General features: G+C 45.7%; 1 protein-coding gene across 1 annotated transcript in view; it reads right to left on the reverse strand.

Moving 5' to 3' along the window:
• The window catches only part of SLC26A9 (solute carrier family 26 member 9), a 501,176-nt gene that overhangs the window by 187,426 nt on the left and 289,585 nt on the right, over positions 1-24,165 (reverse strand). Inside the window, exons 10-11 of the mRNA XM_069633170.1 lie at positions 9,066-9,143; positions 8,807-8,902 (exon numbers count right to left, since the gene is read on the reverse strand). Of these exons, the coding sequence (XP_069489271.1) occupies positions 8,807-8,902; positions 9,066-9,143 (174 nt within the window). The remainder of the gene's footprint in view (positions 1-8,806; positions 8,903-9,065; positions 9,144-24,165) is intronic.

A 24,165-nucleotide genomic window follows, 5' to 3' on the forward strand; every position in this document is an offset into this window, starting at 1 on the left:
TATGCTGCACCATATTTGGCATATGTGAATACCAAGTCTTGCCTTTTGGCCTTTGAAATGCTCCCGCAGCCTTCAAACATTTCATGCAGTAGGTGTTTAAGTGACTCATTCATGTCTTTGTAATGGTTTGCATTGACAACATTCTGGTTTTCTCTCATTCAAATACTCTCTGGGAAGAACATGAATAGTTGGCTTAAATCTTTGTTGTGTTACTAGTTTCAATAGTCTTACGACTAGGATCTTACAAAGCGCTCCTACCAGTAGCACTTTTAAACGAGGCTACAATAAACCCTCCTCCTCACAGCGCTTTACAAACATGGTCACTAGTAAGCGTTACTGCCTATAGCTCTTGCATCAACTCAAGGACTGAGCTCGCCTACTCATAGTGCTTATATCAACTTCAAGGACAGCGTATTAGGATTGAACCCTCCTGCCTATAGTGCTTCCATCCAAATTAAGGATTAAGGGCTCTTGTCTACTGCTTGCGTGCCGCCAGAACAGGGATGTCCATTGTGAAGTAACAAGGTTCTCTTATGTGTTTTCATGAACAAATACTTTTGATTGTCTCTACCATTTCCTTTAGAATGTTTGTGGTTACAATTTGTAATGGTGTGCTCATGCTGTACTCAGCTTGTGCAGATGTCTTAATTAAATAAAATACGGTTTGACTCATGTACTTGTATTCAATATAACCTGTTCCAGGAATTAGCCTTGACAACCTAAGAGTTGACCTATTTATTGCCATAGCATTTAGTGGAAGCTCCATTTGTGTATATGTTACCTTAGAACACACCATATCCCCTTTAGAACCTCTTCCTAACCCTCTATCTGGTCTTTCTAACTGCTCGCTATTCACAACTTCACCCTAGCTCTCTTACCCACACTACCTGCCTCTTGGCCACCTGTTCTATCAATCCCTGCACCCGCGCCAACCACAGTGAGAGGGGTTGTGTCCAACGGCTCCTATGCTTCTGGAAAAACAGATGTGAGTGTATTACACTCGTCCTTTCTAAAACCATGACAAATATAAAATACTGAATATTTCACCGCTACCGTCAAACTTGCAATCAGGTGCAGAATTTCACAACAAACTATTGCACACCTGATTTCTTTTAATCATGCATCTGATTTGGAGAAAGATGAAAAGTAAGATTTTACAATGTACACGTTGCTCAGCTTAGATTGTATGTTCCTTGGATAACAACACATGTACTTCTCCAAACAACATTGAAGGTCTGCTGATGTAAATCTGGTGCAGGTGAAGCAGTTCTAAGCACCAGGTCATGTGCCTCGCACATGCTGGTGGTCTGATGACCATGGCTCACGATGATGGACCTTTGTTCGGAAATTCTCTACCACGTTGACATAGAACATGACTGCCTGTTCCCATTTTAGGGGAGGCATGGTATCACAAGTATGACACTGACACAAAAAGTACAATTTGTAAAACCATTATTAAAGTTTCTTGAAACCTAATGCCTGCCCTATCTCTTGTACAAATAAGTGTGTAAAGGAGATATGTATGTAAAGGAAAATCAGTGTTCAAATATAAAGAATAAATGTGGCTGAGTCAGCACTCCTCCCCACGTTAGACAGCACAGAGTAAGGCGGTCCCCATAGGCAGGATGACACACTCTGGATCAGGTTCTTAACACAAAGGCAGTTCAATACGTGGATCGAGGCCCGACTGGCCTTCCACGTTAAAGTCCCTCTTTCCAGCTTCCAAAACAACATTCAACAAAAGGTTCATGCCAGTCCCCCTCTGTCGGGCTCAGACCTCTTCAAAGCAAAAGGTTTCGTCGGTCTCCCTCAGTCGGGCTCAGATCTTTCAAGACAAGTTCAACAACACTTGCAGGGGCTCCCTTCAACAAACATAATTCACATTGTTTAGGGGTTCCCTTCCCCTAACTTATTACATTTTTTGTCTCCTTCAGTTGGGCTCGGACCGTTTCCTGATGTTGAAGACTTTCCAATGATATGATATGATATTTATAGCGCACCTATACACAAGTGTTTCAAGGCATGACGAGGCAAGAGAGGGGATCAAGACAGCAATCTTACTAGGTAAAGTGACATTGAGATTGTGCAAGTGCAGGGGAGAGTGAAGGGGAAAAGTGCCAGGGGAAGGGGAGGAGGAGCAAGTGCAAGACAAAGGATCAAACATCAAGAAGTGTGGCCAGCAGATGGCAGGGCAGGGGTTAAGTACGGAAAAGTTTGTTTGTTTGTTTGTTTATTTATTTGATAATGCGCACCAAGCCCTTGGGCAGCTGGGCACAACAGTACAAGAAGTCTCAAAGCTTAGTTACAATGCCTACCACAGGCTAGTACATACATGTAAGTACAGAGTAAATTACAATATATAATACAGTACAGACAGTTGCCAGGGTCAGCAATAGGAGATTTTAACATATGCATAACAGAATCAAGCTGGGCGGGCGGGGGAAGTTACATGTCGTTAGTGTGAAGCCATCTGAGAGAGTTATTTCTAAATCTGGTGTAGGGTAGTGGGTGTCTGAGGTCAAATGGGAGTGTGTTCCATGATTGTGCAGCTTTGACAGGGAAGCTAGATCCTCCCGTCGTAGTCAGTTTATATCTAGGGATTTCAAGAATGAATGTGTTAGCAGATCTCGTAGGTCGGGTTGAGGATCTCCTGTTGATTTTTTCAGATAGGTACGGAGGTGCTAGATTATTTAGGCATTTAGAAGTGAGAGATATAGTTTTAAGGAGGATTCTGTCCTTGATTTTTAGCCAGTGGGCCTCTGTCCGGTATTTAGTGATATGCTCTCTGCGTGGGATGTTCAGTGCTGCTCTTAGGGCGTTATTTTGCAATCTCTGGAGTTTGTCAGTGACAGACTTGTTGGCTCCTGAGTAAAGGGCGTTGCAATAGTCTAGTCTAGACATGATAAGAGCATTGGCCAAAGGGAGGCAGCTGGTGCTGGACAGGAACAGTCTGGCAGCTCAGATGAGTTTGCAAGAGTAGGTTGTTGAGGAGAAGAGGGAGTTCACTTGCTTTTTAAGGGTGAGGAGGAGTCCAAGTAGAATCCTAGAGTTTTAACCTCTGGCATAACCTTAATGATGTTGTTGTCAATATTAAAGGATGCATAGTTCGGGGTGAGTTTTTAGGTTATGATCAGATCCGAGGAGCAAGATTTCAGTTTTATCGTCGTTCAGGCAGAGGCCATGGGTGGCCATCCATGCCTGAATGAGGATGTATATCTTATTCACCAAGGCCAAGTCCGCTTCATAGTTGCCCGAAAGGGGTATGAGGATCTGAGTGTCATCTGCATAATTTGTGTAGGTGACACCCAATCTGTCCAACTTGTCAAACAATGGCTTGGTGAAAATGTTATACATGGTGGGTGAGACACAGGAGCCCTGTGGGACTCCAGATGTTATTTGTATAGGATCAGCGCAGGTGGATGTAGAGAAAACTCTCATAGTCCGGTTGGCTAGAAAGGATTGGACCCAGGCTATAGCTTACCCTGAGAAATTGGCAGTGAGCCTGAGGTGGTTGCATAAAACTGCGTGATCCACCAAGTCAAAGGCTGCTGACAAGTCCAGTAAAAGTAGCAAAGCTGTTTTTCCACTATCCTTTAACTCCTCAATTTTAGTCTTAAGATCTAACAAGGCTGTTTCAGTGCCATGGAGGGGACGGAAGCCTGATTGCCGAGAGCCTAGTAGATCGTTGGCTTCCAAGTAGTCTTGAATTTGGAGGTAGGCTACTCTTTCGATAATTTTAAGTAGGAAAGGTACGGTGGTAATGGGCCTATAGTTAGTTGGGATAGATGGATCAAGGGTTTGTTTTTTAAGTAGGGGGAGGACCCAGGATTCTTTCAGGTTGGCCGGTACTGTGTTTGATTTGAAGGAGGAGTTAATGAGCTTCGAGATAAACGGGGCTAAGTCTCTGGCTGCATCCTTTATTATTTGTGCTGGGCAACTGTCGCCCTTACAGTTGGATGGCTTCAGGGAGAGGATGACCTATCTCGATAATAGAGATAGTTTTGAAGCTAAAGGGCGGGATGGTGTTAGGCTCAGTGGTCAATGGGATTTGTTGATCAGCGGGGGGTAGAGAGTCCTTTTTATTGGTTATTTTGTGTTGAAGGGTAGAGATTTTCTTCGATAGGGCATTTTGTATGTTAGTACACCATATCTTGTCCTTGGGGACAGTGTCGGCTGGTTGAATGGGGGATTCCATTTCACAGAGGATGGAAAAGAGTCCCTTAGTATTTGATTTGGCATTAGTGATTCTGTCGTTGAATAGATCTTTTTTGTGTTGATAATTTCTTTCTTGTAGGATTTGGAGAATTAGGTTAAATTGGCTTTATTATTGTCGGTGGGCGAGTTGCGCCAAATAGCTTGGAGCTTTCTTTTCTGCCTTCATAGGTCCTTAAATTGGGGTGTGAACCAGGCGCTCAGGTGGGCTTCTTGCTTGCCTTTGCGTAGTTTGGGTGGTGCAATAGTATCTAGTGCACACGTCATAGCTTTGTTGAAAGTGTCCACTAAGGTATCTGGGTCAGTATTATTCTCCAGGCCATTAATAATGGGCAGGAGGAGGGGGATGAGTTTTTCTGTTGTAATGTCTTTTTTACTTCTAGTGGGGAGTGGTGGTATCATTCTGATAGTTTTGGGACTGAGGAAATCAAGTGTGGCAGTGAAGTTTATTAAACAGTGGTCCGTCCGAGGTTGAGGGATGATGTTGGTAATGGCAATGTTGCAGTTAAGTTCAGATACCCAGTAAAGGGTTCTACCTTTAGCATGAGTAGGGGTGAGGACTTTTTGGGTGAGCCCATGGTCATTGAGTAAGGCAGTTATAGAATGGGTATTTTTGTTATCTGGCTCGTTAAAGCCAATGTTAAAGTCGCCCAGCAGCAGTGTTTGAGAGTGGATTTGGGTATTGTTGGCTATAAGGCTAGTAAGGTAATCTTCGAAGGTTCCTAAGGGTCCTGGGGGCCTGTAGATCAATTAGTCAGAGTGCGGTTGTTGGAAAGTGACAGTTTTGCTGAGAGTATTTCACACGATGTGCAGGGAGGTTGTTTTGGAGATGATGGCTAGGCCACCACCTTTAGCCTGGGCTCTGTCTACTCTGTGTATCTGGTAACTGTCAGGTACGGCTAACATCAGAGTAGGTCCTGCTGCCTCGTGGAGCCAGGTCTCTGTTATGGCAAGAAGGTCAAAGTTGCCATTGTTTAGAGTGTCTGCAATTTCAGTGGCGTGGGCTACCATGGATCTGACGTTAATGAGGGATCAAGTTAATGTCAAGGTGCTCTTAGGATTGGGATTGATTACAGGTTTGACTGTATGTTTGTTTTGGCTCAGGTGTTTCTTTTTGTGAGAGTAAGTGGGCACCAAGTTCAGGGTGGAGGTTTTCGTTGCCTGAGTTTGCTTAGCCAGGTGAGTCTGTGTAGTTGGGAGTCCAACGGTATTGTTTGCGTTATTTCTATTGGGTTCATATATGCAAGGTAGTCTCGCTCTAAGTCTCATGTTTCTGTCTATAGGTGGGCTAGTGTTATAGGTAGCAGAGGCCATGATTGTAAGGAGGCCAAATGTAAGTAGGAAGGTCTGGGTGTTCTGGTTTCTACTCATGGTAGTTAGGGTAGTTGTAGGTATAAATTACTTCAATTACTTCGCTAGAGGTTATCTAAATCAGGTGTCACAATTTGGGCTGAATATGCGATATGTGGGTGGCTAGTTATGGCAATGGGGTTCACCTAGGATCATAGATCATAGTGTAGGCTAATAGGGACGTGTAGCAGGTATACACAGTTTCAACATTGGAAGTTCGCTTAGGTTCAAAAGTCACAGCAAGATTCAAGATCACAGCAAGATTCAAAGATCATAGCAAGATTCAAAGATCATAGCAAGTTCAAAAGTCATAGCAAGTTCAGAAATCACGGTAAGGTCACAGTGAGGCTAGGAATGCAGTAAGCAAACGTAAGGTGCATTTTCAGCATTAAAATCGCATAAATTCGAAAGGCACAGTAAGTTCAAGAATCACATTAAGATCACAATAGGGCTAATAGTAAAATGTGCAAACGTAAGGTGCAGTTTCAGCATTAAAATCGCACAAATTCGAAAGGCACAGTAAGTTCAAGAATCACATTAAGGTCACAATAAGGCTACAAATGCTGTGTGCAAACATAGAGGTGCAATTACTGCATTGGGGAGTTCACAATTGTTCAAAGATCACAGTAATGCTGAGGATGTAATATGCAGCCGGTGCACATGAATTTCAGCATTGTGGTTCATCTGGTGTGTAGGCCTGTGCAGGGCTAGGTGCCGGACACTATTGAGGCAGGCATTAGGCAGTACCACATACAACACAGAGCTGAGGTAAGGCATGTAAGGCTAGGTAATTTGAATTATCTAAGGCATGTGAATTAGGCTTTACTCATTAATAGAAATACAATCACGGAGGACACTGTTATTTGGCGGTGAGCATGTGGTAGTGTGGGTGATTCCCTCATGTACAGAGCATGATAACTGCGTTGGCAGCACAACAGGAATGAGGCAATGGATGGCATGCAAGTGGCTACACACGGAGTAGTTCGCTTACAGTGGTAGGAGTTTGGTCCTCGTGGTGTGGGTTGCAGGAAGGTGTCAGAAGAGTTAACTTGTGTTAGATACAGTTAGATAAGTGTAGGTAGGGGGACTGTAGGGTTGCAGATACAGCCCCAAGTGCAGGGTTGCCAAGAGGCAGAGCAGGTGTGCAACTGGGAGGGCAGGCAGGTAACCGTGCAGTATCAGACAGGAGATCAGCAGGGAAGAGGAAGAGAGAAGGCAGAAGCAAAGAGGAAATTGTTGAGTGGCTTACGGAACCGGAGATGGTTCTGCTGAAGTTTCAGAGAGGCTGGGAAGCTGTTCCAGAGGGAGGCACCATCCGAAGACAGAGATGTGCATGGCTTTCTCTACAGGCCTCCGAGGACCACTTTGACTCGAAGTTCAATGTTCACTTCTTTACTCTGGGTTTATTTTTATCACTTCGCTTTTACAGTTCATACACTTTATCAGTACAAACATTTTACCATTCACAGAGACCTCGAGTAGGCTACTTCCTTTCACGGACCACTCCATTATTCAGTATTGCTGGCTCCACAACTATCCTTACTTCAAAGTTCATTCACAGGTCTGCCTTTCTTTGTGTCTCATCCAGCTGCGTGCAGCCTTCACTTGTGCGATATAATGTTGCAACTTCAATCTTTCCTTAACACACACTGGTCTTTCATAACTTGCACACTGGTCTTTCATATTGCTTGCCAAGTCACTGGCTGTGTGCATTTCTTTCTTGTCTTTACAATTTTCCAATTGGCAAGTCGAGGTTAGTACCACAGGCTTGGCCTCGCCTCCCCAACTCTTCCGTTCACCCGGGAGGGTAGCTGGCGTCCTTGAAACACATTGGAGCCTTCTTGGCTGGGATTTGGCCTTCTCCACATGCCTTTTGCAGCCTTTTGGTGGCAACAACCTCCTGTAGGGAACTCGAGGGGTCCTCGACCCTCTGCTCTCGTCCCTTGGTCCGTCGCTCAGCTCCAGTAGGTTCGCCTTCACCCTGGAAGTTCTGTTGTTACTCATGTTCCACCTTGCCCAGAGTGTGTCTCTATATTCCGTCTTTTATCCGTGTGAGGAGAGCTAATTGGTATCAGATGTATGCACTTAAAGTCAAGTGTCTGACTTTGCCTGACCCGATTAGCAGTACATGTCCAATGCGATGTGTAAGAATTAGCCTTGTTACTCTCAGCCGCTCTCTTCCTCGGCCCAGTGTTTGTGTGGAAAGGGGGGTGGTTGGGATAATCAGAGAATCCTAAAAAAAAGGATGGGCTAGGTGTACGGGAAAGGGGGAATACTGCGTCCCACCATAAGCTGCCTCAACCCCACTTCCCGAAGACCCCTCAACCAGCTGAACCTCCCGCACTCGTCCAACCCCAGGAACTGGATCCACAAGCTATGGCCGTGTCCTGGCCAACTGGATGACAAGTCCATGAGGACTAGCGGGTGAGACACTGTTTGGTTTCTCACACCATCCTGTAAACTGGATATTTAATCTTTGTTTTGGGCTTTGTTGTCTCTGTTGGAATATCAGTGATTGCTGTCAAGAAAGGACTGCAGCCATAAGGGTTTGTTTTGCCATGCATCTGCATTTTGGACCTCTCTGTAGCATGTATCTGTTCCGGGCTTGCCTCGCAGTTAAGATCACCTAAAGAAAATGTTATGTACTAAAAGGCAGCTATTAGCTCATCTGCTGTGCTTCTTTTAACAGTGCAAAATATGCTGCAGCAGTTCCTTTTGTGTGTAAAATGTGTTGATGGTGAGACTATCAATGTAAATCTATCCTCAGACCCTTAGTTGAGGCGTGGTGAAAAATATGCAAAGACGTTCTGTCTAGAAGTACTGTTCTACGTCAAAAGGTATGTGCCATTTGTGGTCATGTGGAAGTATTGCAGAGTGTATTTGTAGCTATGCTTTCTCTAAACCATCTTCCAGGGCTCCAGGCTACAAACACCTTCCGACATGCATTCCTGGCAGCTTTCACTGACATCTATTATAGATTCCAGTTCTTACATCACTGAGAGAGGATATCATTTGCACCTAGGCAACCTATCTGCTTCCAGCCTCCAACATCTTATGACAGTGAGGGTATTCCACCCCATCTACAAATGACCAAGTTTAATTGCTTTCAGCTGTGAGAGTTGTGATACATCAAAGACAGTGAGAGGCCAATCCCAACCTCCTAGGCAATCATCCCATCCTCTCTTTAAGATTTCCCTCATTCACTTTCATCAGCCCTTCCACTTAAGTCACAGATTGTACTCACACAATCCATCCGGCTTTTCTTCCACAGGTAGAAGGGGTCGGCCAGCTGCTTCAAGGAGTTCTTTAGGTTAACAGCAATCAGGGCTCCCAACACTGACTGTTTCAGATTAAGGGTATGCATGCAAAAAAAGATGGTCATATAAGTATTACCCATGACAGGTACTTCCCAATTCCCTTGCAACCTACATGATTTTTTAAATTGCCTTTTACACAGTCATTGAAATGTAAATGTAAATGTTTATAAGGTTCTGTGGCCTTACCTTGGGCAGAGGGTTCAGGTAGGTTCCTAAAGTTAGCATCGTGATCATCACAACAATCATGACTAAAAAACTTGCGATCTGAAAGACAGACACATGGCCATCACAGATGATCCTGGAAGAGCTTAAGTGAGAATATAAAGACAACTCTTAGATTTCATATGTAAGATTGTGTGGTAGGTCAGAAGAAGGCGACAGACCAGTTTTGACTCTTCTTTCCCGTGGGCCCAGTCGCTTGGCAGGCCTGTCACATTCATCTACCCAGACCTATGTATTCGGTCTCTCATCAATATATCAGTATACTCGGGCAACTTAATAATGAAAGCTCTATTCCCTGCTTGTTAACTCACAGCAGTAGTCCTCAGGGAGAACTGTTCTAAACTCCTAGCTAGACCCATACTTCAGGGAAATAAACGATATATTATCCTTTAAAGGAAAATAGTTTATTTTGCCTGAGGTGCCGTTGAGAGTTTTGATACATTTCCTCACTCACTACCACTATCTGATATGAAGTCACACACAACATTCCGAACCAAGCAGTCCTGCAGATATACAGTTACCATCAGGGAACATGATTCATGGAATTGTATTCAGCCGCATTGACCACAGAGGTTCTTACCAAACAACCATTGTGCTGTAAACCCCATTCTGCCCACCGCAAATGCAATGTTATTATTTACCCACGCATCCAATAACTTGCTTGCTGAGCATTTCCCTGACTTTCTGAGTTGCAAGAAGGGGAGGCAGAGAGACCCATATTAGGGCAGGGATTTGAAAGGGGATTGGAAGAGAAACTACCACATAACCAAACCAGTTCCTTAAGAAGATGTCGGATGGACTTGATATAGCCTTAGGCCAGCCCCCATCAGCCCACATGACTACAGTTATGTTGTCCAAATACTGCTCAGCATAGCCCACACTACACAGGTGCAGACACTCAGGAATGGCCTACCCAGGGAGAGGGGTTACTGCCCTAACAGGACTTTAATTCAGATGGCGTGATTGGCGAGAACTGGAGACTTTTGTTTGGAGCAATCTGGAGACTGAAGCGGTAGGAGTTGGGGAAGGGAAGAGTGGAGGACTGGAGGAAGCTTGAGAAGTGATGGAAGTGGAGAGCAAAATGAGATGGTAACAGCATGTTGTTGTGAAGAGCTGGTTATAGCGGGAGGAGGTTGTAAGGTGTTGAAGGAGATAGTAAAATTAGAAGAAAGCAGTAAAGGGTTGACTAGATTGTAGCATTAGAAGGAGCCAGTAAAGTGTTAAAGGAGGGAGTAGCACCTGGAGGAGTTAGGGAAAGTTGAAGTAAGTGGTTACACCAGGTGTACGTAATGAGAGATTAATATAGGTGGCAACATCAGGAAGAAGCGGTGAAGAGTTGAAGGATGTGCTAACACCAGGAGCAAGTGGTGAATAGTTGAAGGACATGTCAATATCAGGTAGATGGGGAAAAGAAGCCAGTAACATCTTGAGATAACCGCGGACAGCTGGAGTTGGTGATAGTGAAGGGAGTTGTAGTGGGTGAAGTTGAGAGTGGTCAGGAGGAGGAAAGAGGAAGGAAAGAGTTGAGAGAGGACATCAGAACAAAAGAGGAAGAGATAAGATCCAAGAAAGTGCTGGGATCAGAAAGACAGCTTCAGCAGAATCCCAGTCTGAGAAAGAGGAGCCAACATTGGGGCCGGTGTTGACACGGAAGCACTCAGTGGAGGAAGAGATAGGTTCAGAGGAGGTTGGAGGAAAGTGGAAAAGTTCAAAAAGTGTACAAGAGAGACAAGAAGATGGCCTAGTCAGCACAGTAGACAGGTTAAGACAATCCAGGTCAGCACTAACCATGACCTATAGAGGCAGGATAATTGAGATGGGTTCAAGGAGTATACCAGCAGCTCAGAGAGGCTAAAGAGAAGTCAAAGGATCAATCAGTCCACTTTAGGAATCCTCTGCCTGCTGACTAGGTTGGATGGCCCATCAGACCACAAGACCCGTGCTTGAGCTAGTCAAGGGGTATGGGATTCCGGAACGCATGTATCTAAATCAATCAAAAGAAGAGAGTTTGTAACCCCTGTGAGTATGCAAGGACAGAGACTTGAGAGGTGAGGAAATCTAAATACTTTGATATTGGCTTGAGAAGCCTGTGGGCCTGGATACTCGCACCCAGCGGATGAGACAATTACATGAGAAGACATGTTATTATGTTTCTTTTTCTTCCTATTTCCATTTTAGTAGGCTCTTACTCTGACATAATTCCTAAAATGAACACAGTGAACCAACATTGAGTGGCCATGGCATCCTCCTTGATCCCAGATGTCATACGTGACAGCACCTATTATAGAACTGTGGGGAATTGACCTTTCATGTGATTATGGCTATACGTACCCTGACTAAATAAGGTTCCTCACGGTACTCCAGGTAACTGGTGTATTTGGAAATCATCCAGGTAACAAATATGTTTGTGAGTATCCCAGGTAGTGATGTGATATGATATGATATTTTATTTATATCGCGCCGATGCACAAGTGTTTCAGAGCGCAATGAGGCAAGGGAGGGGTACAAGGGAAGACAAAACAACGATCTTACTAGGCCCAGTGACATTGAGAACGAGCAAGTGGAGGGGAGAGGGAAGGGGAAAGTGCAAGTGGGAGGGCAGGAGTGGAAAGCACTGAACAAGTGATCAAAAACAACAACAGATACTGCTGCCAGGTGGCAAGTGCAAGAATTAAGCTCAGACAACGGGTGTCTGATAAGTGTAGTTAAGGGGACTGTATGGTTGCAGATACAGACCCAAGTGAAAGGGTTGGCAGGAGGCAGTGCTGGTATGCAGCTGGGTGGGAAGGGAACTGGGCCAGAATTCAGAGGGCAGCCAGGTGCCCACTGCAAAAACAGGCAGATCAGCAAGGGAGAGGAAGAGAGAAGGTAGAAGCAAAGAAGAAGGTCTTGTGGTGCTTCCTGAACCGAAGATGGTTCTCCTCAAGTTTCAGAGAGGCAGGGAGGCTGTTCCAGAGGGAGGACCCAGCCAAAGAAAGAGATCTGCCACCAACTCGTTGCTTGGAGATGCAACTGACCCTGAAGGAGGTAGAGGAGCGAAGAGCTAGAGTAGGAAGGTATTTCTGAAGGGAGAGTTTAAAGTATTGTGGACCCAGGCCCTACAAGGCCTTGTGGACAATGCAGAGGGTCTTGAATGTAATCCTTGCAGTCACAGGGAGCCTCTGAAGAGATTTCAGGGCTGGAGGGATACGATCCCTTGGCTTGAGGCCAAGGACAAGTCTTGCAGTCCTGTTCTGGATGAGTTGCTGCGGGGCGGAAAATAGTAGCAGGCAGATTTAGAAAGAGGCTGTTGCAGTAGTCCAGCCTAGAGAGAACCAGAGCTCTAGAGACAGTGAGCTTCTGTGGGAAGGAGAGGAAAGGAAGAATACCCCTAAGGAGATGCAGTTGGAAGTTTGACTTTTTAGAGACATCAGAGATGTGTGGGGAAAAGGAAAGCTTGGAGTTGAAGATGACCCCGAAGTTCCTAGCCTCACAGGTGGGAGTAGGAAGAGGGCCAAGGGAGGCCAGCCAGAGAGTGACAGGAAAGGAAGGTGCAGGAGTGCTGATGAACAGGATCTCTGTCTTACTGGCATTGAGGCAGAGGTCATTGGCGGCACAACAATCCTGGATACCAGATAGACAGTCAGAGAGGAGAGAGGGAGAAGAGGTGGCAGAGGGGATCCTGAAAACAAGCTGAGTGTCATCAGCATAGCACTAAAAGATGGAGCAGAGAGCAGCAATGCGGTGGGCGAGGGATGCCAGGTATTGGTTGAAAAGCCAAGGAGAGGGGTTAGACCCATGGGGAACACCACAAGTGGAGAATGAGATAGAGGAGAGGAAGGACCCAAGTTGGCCCTGGGAGGTTCGGTTGGAGAGGAAAGATGTCAGCCAGGTCAGGGCCTGATCAGTGATACCCAGGTGGTCACGGAGGCGGTTCAGCAGGATGGCATGGTTGACTGTGTCAAAGACAGAGGAGAGATCGAGTTGGATGAGGACATAGGGGAGATTAGAATCAAGGTTGTAGAGCAGTGTGTTTTCGTATAGCCTGGGTAAGTGAGTGTGTTCAGGAGTAACCCAGGTAATGTCTGTGCCTGGGAGAAGTCCAGGTGTTGAGTGTGTCCTGAAGGAGCCCCAATAATCAGTGTTTGTGGTTTCACGGAAGGCAATGTGTTATTGGTGGATCTTCTGAATAGGAATATAAAGTCATGTTGCTGATTCAAGGGCTTGGTGCTTAACAATCAGGACATCTTACAAAAAGTAACTTGGTTTACACAATAACAATGGGAAACCAGAGAGGAAATCTGCCAACGCAAGAAAAAGGCATAACAGTTCAACAAATGGGATCATAGCCACAATATTGATTAGAAAAATTGTTTAAATCCCATGTTTGTCACATGTGACTGTACACATGCACTTCACTTCTGTGCACCATTTATATTCACTGTTCATTTCATACAATTGAATGGACTCACTCATCCCTACCTCATTGACCTGATAGACCTCACTTTCATCTCACTAATTCTCCACCCCATGCCTCATATGCATCAATGCATTCCCCCTTATAGCCAGAACACTACCCTCTTCAACTTCAATGCAGCATGACTGGATCAGACACCACTGGTCCGTACACTTCAGTGGAGCATGAGCGAAGGAGCAAGTTACTTACCTGTAACTACTGTTCTCCAGCATGGGTCTTACATGGATTCACATGCTCATGAATCTCTCCTGTCGTCAGGTTGGGAATCCTCGGTAACAACAAACAGTTTAGCTTTAAGCTAAAACCTGCATGTCGCTTGTATGGCCTATTGCTGTCACCTTGTGTCATATTTCCCCAGCCGATGACATCCATCCTCCTTAGCTCCACCCCTGGTGGCCATCTACAGATTTGCTTGCGCACCTAAAGTGGCAGTAAGAACCAAGAAGAGCCAAGAGAGAAGGAGGGAGGGTTTGCATGAGCATCCATGAAAGAACCATGCTAGAGAACAGGAGTTACAGGTAAGTAACTTGCTCCTTTTCCAGCGTGGTGGGTCTTACATGGATTCACATGCTCATGCATACGATTAAACAGCAGTACACGTATACAACCACAAGAGGTGGCAAGGCTCAACAGAAGCAATACAGTTACCCTTGGAACAAACTCACCTCATACAAACAGGTTGTGAAGCACCCCTGGACCGATACAAGACTCCTACCTGGAATCCCTGTCGACGCAGTAGAATCTTGTGAAGGTGTGAAGGGTCAGAAATGTGAGGCAGACAACTTTGTGAAGGTTTTTCAAAAGATGCCATTTTATTAACTTGAAAGGTTTATAAACGCCTCACTATCTCTACCCTGACGAGGATTTCCCTGCCTCAAATACACTAAAGGAAATACTCTAACATATGGATTCAGTCCCTCACACTTAAACATACACAACTTAACAAGGCGATATATGGCAGTTCAATAATAACCAATGTAATAGTTATTTTCCGATCACAGACAATATTTTTTCTTCCAATCTGGGTGAATTCCCCTTTCCCAGATTTAATCAAGATTCTGTGCAAATGGTCCAGACAAACATTCAAGAAATCCTGTCTATTAACACAGTTCTAGTTCAAGTCTCTTTGTTGCACTTTGATAGCAAAAGTTCCAAGATAGTATTCAACCAAAAGTTCAACAAAATTCCCTCCTTCTGCTTCTCTTTGTAGCAAAACCTTTAATCAACATCTTCTCCTAAGCTAATAATAATTCTTTGCTTCATTGGTTAAAAAAAGAAAAAGGTCTTTGTTATCATATTTCAGGCACAGTACAAAAAAACCACTTGGTTGACAATGTTAAACACTTCTGCTGCTGTTCATACAACTCTTGTTTCAATATTATCAACTTGTCAGGATGCTTCTGCTTTAATTCACCAAAGCTATTTAGTGATTATTCAACAGCTTCAAGATTATAAACCACACCACAGTACTTCAATGCCTTCCACCTCGTCCACTCATCTGCCAGGACTGTTACAACAATGTTCTCTATACTGGTATCCTCCTCTACCAGCATAAACCAAAAGTACTACAACACTTCCAGACCTGGCATGCTCTCCTGCCAGGCCAGAACCAACTTATAGGTACTTCAGTGGTAAAGGTTAAACATGTTAGCAATGTCTTTTGCTTCACAATTTTGGGTATTTGCCATGTTTTAGGTGAAATAAGAATCACACTGGTGCTATTTATTATGACAGAGTATCTGCCACACTCTTTGCAGGTTGTGCTCCTCTCCCTCTCAATATTCTCTCTCAGAAGGGCAGCCAGACTGCCATTCTTGTTTCTCTCCTTTTTTGTCAACCAACTGGTGATAAGAATTCTGTTCAACTTTCACACTTCTTTGGCTTTGGCAATGTGGGCTTAAACCATTCTCCTTCGAGATCACTTTTCTAGAGGGGAAACAGTCTGTATTAATTCTCAATATCTTACCCACCTTCTTTTGGCTTTGACAATGATGGTTTCTCTTTTCTTCTACAATGTCCCTTGTTCGACATTCAAGTATTGCCCCCTCTGATAGTTGACTCTCACATTGCCCCACAATGTCACAATATCACTTCTCGGGTATGATTGCCAAGTTCTTAATTAGCCCTCTGCGCCTTCTGACATCAGCGTGATTCGCATTTAGAGTAAAATTCTGCTTTGTATTTGTTCGATATTCAAAAGATAACTTTTTCCGCTTTAATGCTACTTTGTTAATTTCAACTGTGAGATTCAATTGCCTGGACGTGGCAAGTGGGCAGTTACGGAGCACTCCATGGTAACAATGTAACAGTGAACTTACCAGGTCTGGCGTGCGCATCTGTTCACCTCGCTGCCTCCAGATCTTCTTCTTAGGTTTTCCAACACGGCCCACCAATCTCCTCTGCATGGCTTCCTACAGCTCTGGTCTGTCAGTTTCAGAGGTCGGCCGGCTCCCACAGCAACACAGAACTCCTCTGACTCCTGTGCTCCTCTGACAGTGGGAAAAGTAGCAAAATGGTATACCTTCCGCTGCGTGAACTCTGCAACTGAAAACTGGAGCCTCTGAGACCTGCTCTGGACCAGTATCACAATTACACCCTGCTGAGGTCCCGGCGTCTTTGCTCCTGTTTGCTTTCAGCTTATGCTGTCACATGGAGAATACCAAACTGCTCCACTTGCTACTACTGTTGTCTCCTTCTCCTTGAGCTCCCTCTCTAATGGCCTGCATCTGAGTGGGCTTTTTATGCCTCTCAGTCCTCCTCAGTTGTGGGTCATTCCTCCTGATTGACTGCAACCTGCTTGATCTGTAAGGTTCCAATTCTTAATTTCTGCAGTAGTGGAAGACAAACCCAGCAGGCAACCTTGACTCACCAATTCAGCAATCTCTAAATCTAAGAATGACTGGACTGACAACCCCCAGGGGAAAGGGGAAGTGGATAAAATGAAAAAATCAGTCCACTGTTGAAGACTCTATGCACTCACGGCTTCCGTCTGTAGATTGAGCTGAAGTGCTGACATGTAATTGAAATTACTACATTTCACCTCACTACCACCAATGTCGACTGTTGAACTCGTTTTAACATGTAACAGCTTGAAATACCGTAAAGCCCTTGCATAAAGCTAAAGGCTTCTTTAAAGTTATACTGCACTCAAGTAGAGAATTTCAACCTCAAGATTCGCCTTGTTACCTTCTTCACCTTGTGTCCTTGTCAAACCTGAGGCAATTAAACTTGCTGCCCTTCTGAGCAAATGAACAGAGAAGAAATTGAAACTCTGATGCACCTCAAACTCCTACCGTTCACTGTCTCACACTTAGCAACTACTTGAGGCTTCTCGTTTTCCTTTCTTTTCCTGATAACCTATTAACAAGAGCTGAGTTTGATCTGTTCAACTTTCTTCAGCTTTCTGTTAACTGGACGTCGCAAATCACAGTCTTTTTGAACCTTTGAAATCAATAGAGAAGTCTCAACATGCCCTTTCTGCATGTCCTTCACGCACGCTGACCTTCAATTACGTTTGCGCTGCTTCACTAGTTTCTGCGCTACTCTTATGATGCCGCTGTGACTGGGAATGCATCAGAAGCATTATGAAGAGGCAAGCGCTGCTCTTAAACTCCCGAGCTTCAGCTGTTTATTCACTGTGCTGACTGGGAAAGCATCAGAAGAATTATGAAGGGGCAAGCGCCGCTCTTAAACTCCTGTGCTTCAGCTGTTTATTTGCTGTGCTCACCGAAAAAAGCACTGCGTAGCTGAGATCCCCTGACGAGTGTGGTACCCTTCAGGCTGAATACTGAGAGACGCATATGCACGTGTTAGGGTCCCTTACTCAGAACTTCAAACTCTGAGCTAAACAAAGAAGTGAAAAAGATTACACACGTGAAAGTGTTAGTACATTAAAAGCTTTGAACCTTTATTCGCATGGAATTTCCTTAAAATAGATATGGCTAAAACAGTTCCCTTTTTGAATCTGCGTTCATCTAAACTAAAACATACATTGGGCCTCATTACGACCCTGCCACTCTGGTAACAATGATGCTGGTAGGCTCACCCGCACGGTTGTTACCAGACCGGCAGAATACAAGTCTGCGAGCCGGATGCCTTTTCGCCCGCCAGGTATGACCTGGCGGGCGGAACAGCACCCGCTCGAAGATTTTGATGGAAGCACCGGCACTGTTGCACACGGTGCAAGTGCTTCCGTCCTCCCCATTCCTGTTGAGTCCGGTGGGACTCGAATGGGAATGGGGAGTAACTTTTTCCAGTGCCTGGCTTCTGGGACTGCCAGGGCTGTAATGCCCCGGTAATTCTGCAAAGCCAGGCGCCGGAAAAAAACACAACTCCGGCTGCAGCCGTGCCGTTTTTACCGGCACGGCTACTGCCAAAGTCGTAATGAGGCCTTTTGTCTTTGGATTTCTTATCTAATAGGCAACTATATACATTCTTGTGAATTGCACTTAGATTTGTTCATTTGCTGAAGCACGCTCTTTCTTTCTTCTTCTGAACACACTGTCTCAGGATTCACTCTTGAAGCTTTTCTTGAGTATTTCAAACATAAATCTTTGGAGCTCTGGAAAACTAGGACCTTCTCTGACCATGTTCTGAATAAAAGGCAGGTTACAATCCTTATCGGAATTCCAAACTACCTCACAATGGCTGCTCAGTGACATTTAAGGTAAGCATGATTCCCCCCTAGAAAGAGTAATCACATCCTGCTTGTGTTTCCTGCACTCCTACCATGCTTCCTGCAGAACTTGTGCACCCAGAGTATTTTTCTAGCATGAAGTCTGGGGGAAACCTGGATTGTGCCTCTGCAGTCCTCTGCCTCGTCCCAGTACTCTGTGAATTGTGGGACTTGAAGTCCCCATAGTCAAATTTGTTTTTTACAGTGAAATTAACCTTATTATGTTCACTACTCTTCTCACATATATTAACACATGGAATCCCATAATGGTTACACAAGGTTTGTGGTATTATTAAAGAATGAGCTTTCTCAGGATTTACATTGGTGGCCATTCCAGACACCGTGGGCCTCATTACACGGATGGCGGTAAGGATTTACCGGTAACGGTAAAATACCGGTACCGGTAAATCCTTACCGCCTTAATACGAGGTCCCTTTGCGGGTTGGGGGATTTAACGCCTGCTTTTTGCAGGCGTTAAAAACCAACCTGCAAAGGGACCCAGGGAACTAATTACGGTACCGCAATTTGCGGTACCGTAATTAGCGCCTTCCCCATTCCCATTGAGCCCTATGGGCCAAAAATGGGAATGGGGAAGGGCAATGGTGGAAGGGGGAATTACCGCCCCGCCAACCTTGGAATGGGGCGGTAATTCCTCTTTCCGCCAAGGCGGTGCCGGTATTTTACCGGCATGAACCATGGCGCTAATAGCGCCATGGTTCTCTGCCATCCGTGTAATGAGGCCCCTTATTTCTCTGGGATTTATAAAAGCTCATACTTCTATGAATGTCAGTAATCCTTAAAGGATGTTTCTTATTTCTAACACCTGACTGATTGCCAGGGTTTTCTCCCACAGTTTGACAGTGAGACTGATATGATAGAATAAAGGTTCTTGCTGACAACAAGCCATTACATATTCTGGTATTAGAGATACTTCCTTCCATGAGAAAGATACATACTGTGTCGCATCCTACAATGTCCTCTGATTCCTCTTGGGTCCTTTTCCTCCAAGGTGATCCACCCGGCTAATACTATCCCCAGGGTCAGGATCAGGGAGTGTCTGTCTTTCCCTGGCCACCTAGGAGGAGACTTTTGTTATGACTGTAATAAGTTTCCAATACAAATTCTTCGAATATTATAGTTTAGGAGCACCTTTGAAGCTATCAAGCCCACACAGTTGCAACCCGAATACAACCGAAATAAAAATCACTGACCTGTTCTTCGGTGCGATAAGGTGAGTGGAAAGCTCACCTGAGTCTCCCTCGCTGTGCCTAGAATGACAGGCACAGAGTGAAAGACCCAGGGAAAACCTTGTGGGGGAAAAAACCCTGTGTAGCTAGAGAGCACTGTTACTGGTGACCAGATTGAAGCTGGAGTGTAGATGGAGCGTGGAAGGACGCAAAGAGCGCTGACTCTGGGGATGGCAGGAGGCTGTAGAAGAGAAACGGCAGTTAGAGCAATTCTCTACAGAAGAGAGATGGGCTTTTAGATCAGAAGGCGTACCTCTTAAAGATCCTTGAAGACAGAAGGAAGGAGTAGAAGACCTGCTCCGTCTGTTAAGTGAGTGGCCTTTCATGAAAGACAGAAGGATGAGAGATAAGTAAGAGGATGGTAGAAAGGAGAATGAGAAGGGAAAGGGTTCTGTTCTAAATGTACTGATATAACCCAAGAATTGCAGCTCTCTCTGGGCAAATGCTCTTTGTGGAATTCGCGGGGCAAAATGGGAACTGTAGTTCTGTGGCAAGCGGATAGTTGGTTGGCTGCTGTAAGAGCAAGAAGTTACTTTCCGAATCACACCGCGCTAAGCAGTCAGAAAGACACGCCAAGAAAGAAAACCTACATGAGCACAGACACATCGATCGCCCGAACTGATTTGGTTGGAAGAAACCTCCGCAGGGAATCCGCGAGGGAAGTGAGAGATCCTGAAATGGACAAGAGAAGTTGACAAGGAAGGTAAGGTTAGTAATATTAGTAGTTAGTGAAAAGGAAACCTAAGTCCGAACTTACGGACCATAGCTGCAATAAACAGTAGCAATGCGCGGCGATGCAGGAGACAAAGGGCCTCATTACGACCCTGGCGCTAAGTGTTTAACGGCGCCGTAAAAGGCTGCGGCGCCGTTAAACACTTAGCGCCTTACTACGAGGTCCCTTTGCGGGACCCGACCTTAACGGCTGGTCTATTTGCGGTACCGTACTTAGCACCTTCCCCAATCCCATAGAGCCCTATGGGGTGAAAATGGGAATGGGGAAGGGCCATGGTTCAATGGGAAATTACCGCCCCGCCAACCTTGGAATGGGGTGGTAATTCCCCATTGAACCATGGCGGACCCGTTTCAACACCGGCACCAACCATGGTGCTAATAGCGCCATGGTTTAGCGCCGGTGTTGTAATGAGGGCCAAAGTCTGAAGTACTTCTTCTGGGAAGGAAGGAGGAGTGTCTACCTGGGAATCAGCCTGGATACCTAGAGCGGTGCCTCGCTCTATCGCCGCCATCTTGAGTGAGGATAAACCAACAGGAGAGCGACGCCGCCACCGTTGCCATAGTGGCCAGGTCCGCGGCCCATAGCCGCGACCGCTCGTAACAGTATGCCCCCTCCAAAGGGAGGCAAAACCCGGTTTACCCGGGTGGCATCGGTAAAAAGAGCGTATCAGGCGAGGAGCATGAACCGCAGAGGCCGGCTCCCAGGACCTCTCCACCTGCGAATAATCCTTCCAATCAACAAGGAATTGAAGGACCCCCCTCCGATATCTGGAATCGCAGATGGCCGATACCTCATATTCAGGTCCTGCGGCTCTCATTACTGGAGGAGGCAATCCAGCATGAGAAGGATGAAAACGGCTTCTGACGTCAGGCTTTAATTGTGAAACATGGAAGGTAGGATGGATGCGCTTCCAGGATTCAGGCAGCTGCAATTTAAAAGCAGCTGTACCCCTCAAAGCTATTACTGGAAATGGATCAAAGAATCCCGGGGACAGTTTGGAAGGGACCAGTCTTCTGTGAAGGTATTTACTTGCCAACCACACCCTGTCTCCTATGTGGATTGAGGGGGCTGGAGACCGATGCCGATCGGCCAGTCTCTTAGACCTGACCTGAGCCTCTTGTAGGGCTTCCTGGGCCTTCCTATGACCCTGTTGAATAGAATCCACCATATTGTCAAGATGTAGCAAGGGAGTAGAACGTGGGAATGCAGTGGGAAACACTGAAGGGTGAAACCCATAGGTGCAATAAAAAGGATTAGATCTGATAGATGAATGTGCAGCTTTGTTATAAGCATATTCAGCTAGAGGTAATTGGCTTTTCCATTTGTCTTGGGTTGCTGATATGTAACATCTAAGATAGCCTTCTAAAGTCTGATTAAGACGTTCCATCTGGCTGTTGGCTTGTGGAAGATAGCCTGAGCATAAAGGCTCAGGAAACTCCCAGGATGTCGCAAAGATGTTTCCAGTATTTTGAGGTGTATTGGGGGCCCCTACCCGAGATGATGGTATCAGGTAAGCCATGGAGGGAAAAGATTCGATCCAGAAAAACTCTTGCCATGAGGGACGCTGAGGGGATAGCAGGAAGAGGAATGAAATGTGCCATCTTAGTCAATGTGTCAATGGTAACCATTATGTTATTACACCCTTCTGATACTGGCAAATCAACTATAAAATCTGTAGAAATTATCTGCCAGGGCCTTGTTGGTATTGGCATTTGAACCAATTGCCCTACTGGATGTTGTCGAGGAGTTTTGGCCTGGAGGCAGCTAGGACACAAGGAGACGTACTCCAGGACGTCTTGGCGGAGATTGGGCCACCAGAAATGTCTCTGTATTAAATCGATGGTATTAGTCACTCCTCTGTCCTGCCGCTCTAGAATCGTGACATAGGGCCTCATTACAACCCAGGCGGTAAGTTCCCTACTTTACCACCATGGTGTAAACTCCGTTTACACCATGGTGGATGGCGGATTTACCGCCCCATTCCAAGGTGAGTGGGGCGGTAAATCACCATTCCCCATTTACCCTTCCCCATTTTTGCCCCATAGGGCATAATGGGAGTGGGGAAGGCGCTAATTACGGCACCGTAAATTACAGTGCCGTAATTAGCACCAAGGCGGGTTAGCGCCTTGCATTTTAATGCCTGCTAAAAGCAGGCGTTAAGATGGTAATCAGGCGTGAAGGGTTAACGGCACCGACGGCGCCGTTAAACCCTTAACGCCTGGGTTGTAATGAGGCCCATAGTCTCAATACCTCCTGGCATTGAGTGCCTTCAGGAATGAACACTAATGCGTCTTTGAATAATAGGCCACTGTCTCGGATCAGCCCGTACTTTGAGATTAATGTGGGCTGTGAGGTTTCCCAATCCTTGGTCTTAACCTCTAATTGTTGTAGAAAGTGGTGAACCACTGACACAAATACTGCCTTGGGGAAGATTTGTTCCAACTGAAAAGGTGAACGTGCTCTCGAATCCCTTCTGGACAAGGCATCCGCTTTGTGGTTAGATTTACCGGGAATTAATGTAAATGTTATCCGAAAGGGGGAAAGAAATGAGCCCATCTGGCTTGTCTACTGTTATTTGTCTGGGCATTTTGAAGAGAACGTAGGTTATGATGGTCGGTTCTAACTTCAATCGGGAATTGGGCTCCGAGGAGTAGGTGATGCCATTCCTCGAAGGTTCGCTTAATGGTTAGCAGTTCTTTTTCCAGAACAGTATAATTAATTTCCGCGGGAGAGAGGGTTTTAGATAGATGTGCCACTGGTTGTTCGAAGTTCTGTGAGTCTGGTTGAAGAAGAACTGTGCCCAATGCCCGTTCAGAAGCATCTGATTCAATGATAAATCTGCACTGGCATGGCCAAAATGGGTGCTTTTGTAAAAAGTGTTTTAAGCTTATCAAAGGCATCTTGTGTATCTGTCGTCCAACGAAAATGCAGGAGACAGAGTCTGAAGTACTTCTTCCGGGAAGGAAGGAGGAGTGTCTACCTGGGAATCAGCCTGGATACCTCTATCGGCGCCATCTTGAGTGAAGATAAACCAACAGGAGATCGCCGCCGCCACTGTTGCCATAGTGACCAGGTCCGCGGCCCAAAACCGCGACCGCTCGTAACAACTTTAGGTAGGGTTTCTGTGAGGAGTCTGCATGAGTCATCACAGTGGGTAGACCTCCACGTAGCCCCCTGCAGATATCCAGCAGGGGAATACCAGAGATGAGCGCTGTCGTCAACGGGATGGCTGTGTTGGAGTGGGCTCTTGACCGATTTGGTAGTGGCCTGTTGGCTAGCTTATAGCAATGCATGATATAGCCGCAGAGCCACCTGGAGATGGAAGCCTTGGACAGCGCCTTGCCATGTCCCACTGGTCCAAAATTGACGAAAAGCTGAGAAATCTTTCAAACGTCCTTTGTGCGTGCAACATAGAACTTTAAGGCACACACAACGTCCAGTGAATGCAAAGATATTTCAGCAGTTGAAGAAGAGTTTGCAAAGAAAACTGGTAGAACCAAAGGCTCATTTTAGGGAAAGTCTGCTGATGGGAACTTTGGCATTAAGGAAGGATGAGTTTGTAGAACCAGCTTAGCTGAGTGGAACAACAAATATGGAGGCTTACATCAGAGAGCCTGTATTTCCCCAACCCGCCTGGCAGGGATGATAGCCACTGTGAAGGTGGTCTTCCAAGACAGAAACTTCAAAGAGGTCCGATGCACAGGTTCAAATGGGTGACCCATCAGTTTCCACATTATCACATTCAATTCCCATGCAGGGGCAGGAGCGTTCATCGGAGGGAACGTTCTGAGGAGGCCCTTGGGAAACTGCTTAACGAGTCTGTGCGACCACAGGGAGAGCTTGCCCGGAGCATGGGTGATCCGGGATATGGCGACCTGTTGTACCTTGATAGATGCATGGGCAAGGCCAAACTTGAAAGGATCCAATCTCATCCGGAGGAAAGTCTCCGGTCA

Source organism: Ambystoma mexicanum, chromosome 13 (genome assembly GCF_040938575.1).
Source record: "Ambystoma mexicanum isolate Mex_15411 chromosome 13, UKY_AmexF1_1, whole genome shotgun sequence".
Classification (NCBI taxonomy): domain Eukaryota; kingdom Metazoa; phylum Chordata; class Amphibia; order Caudata; family Ambystomatidae; genus Ambystoma; species Ambystoma mexicanum.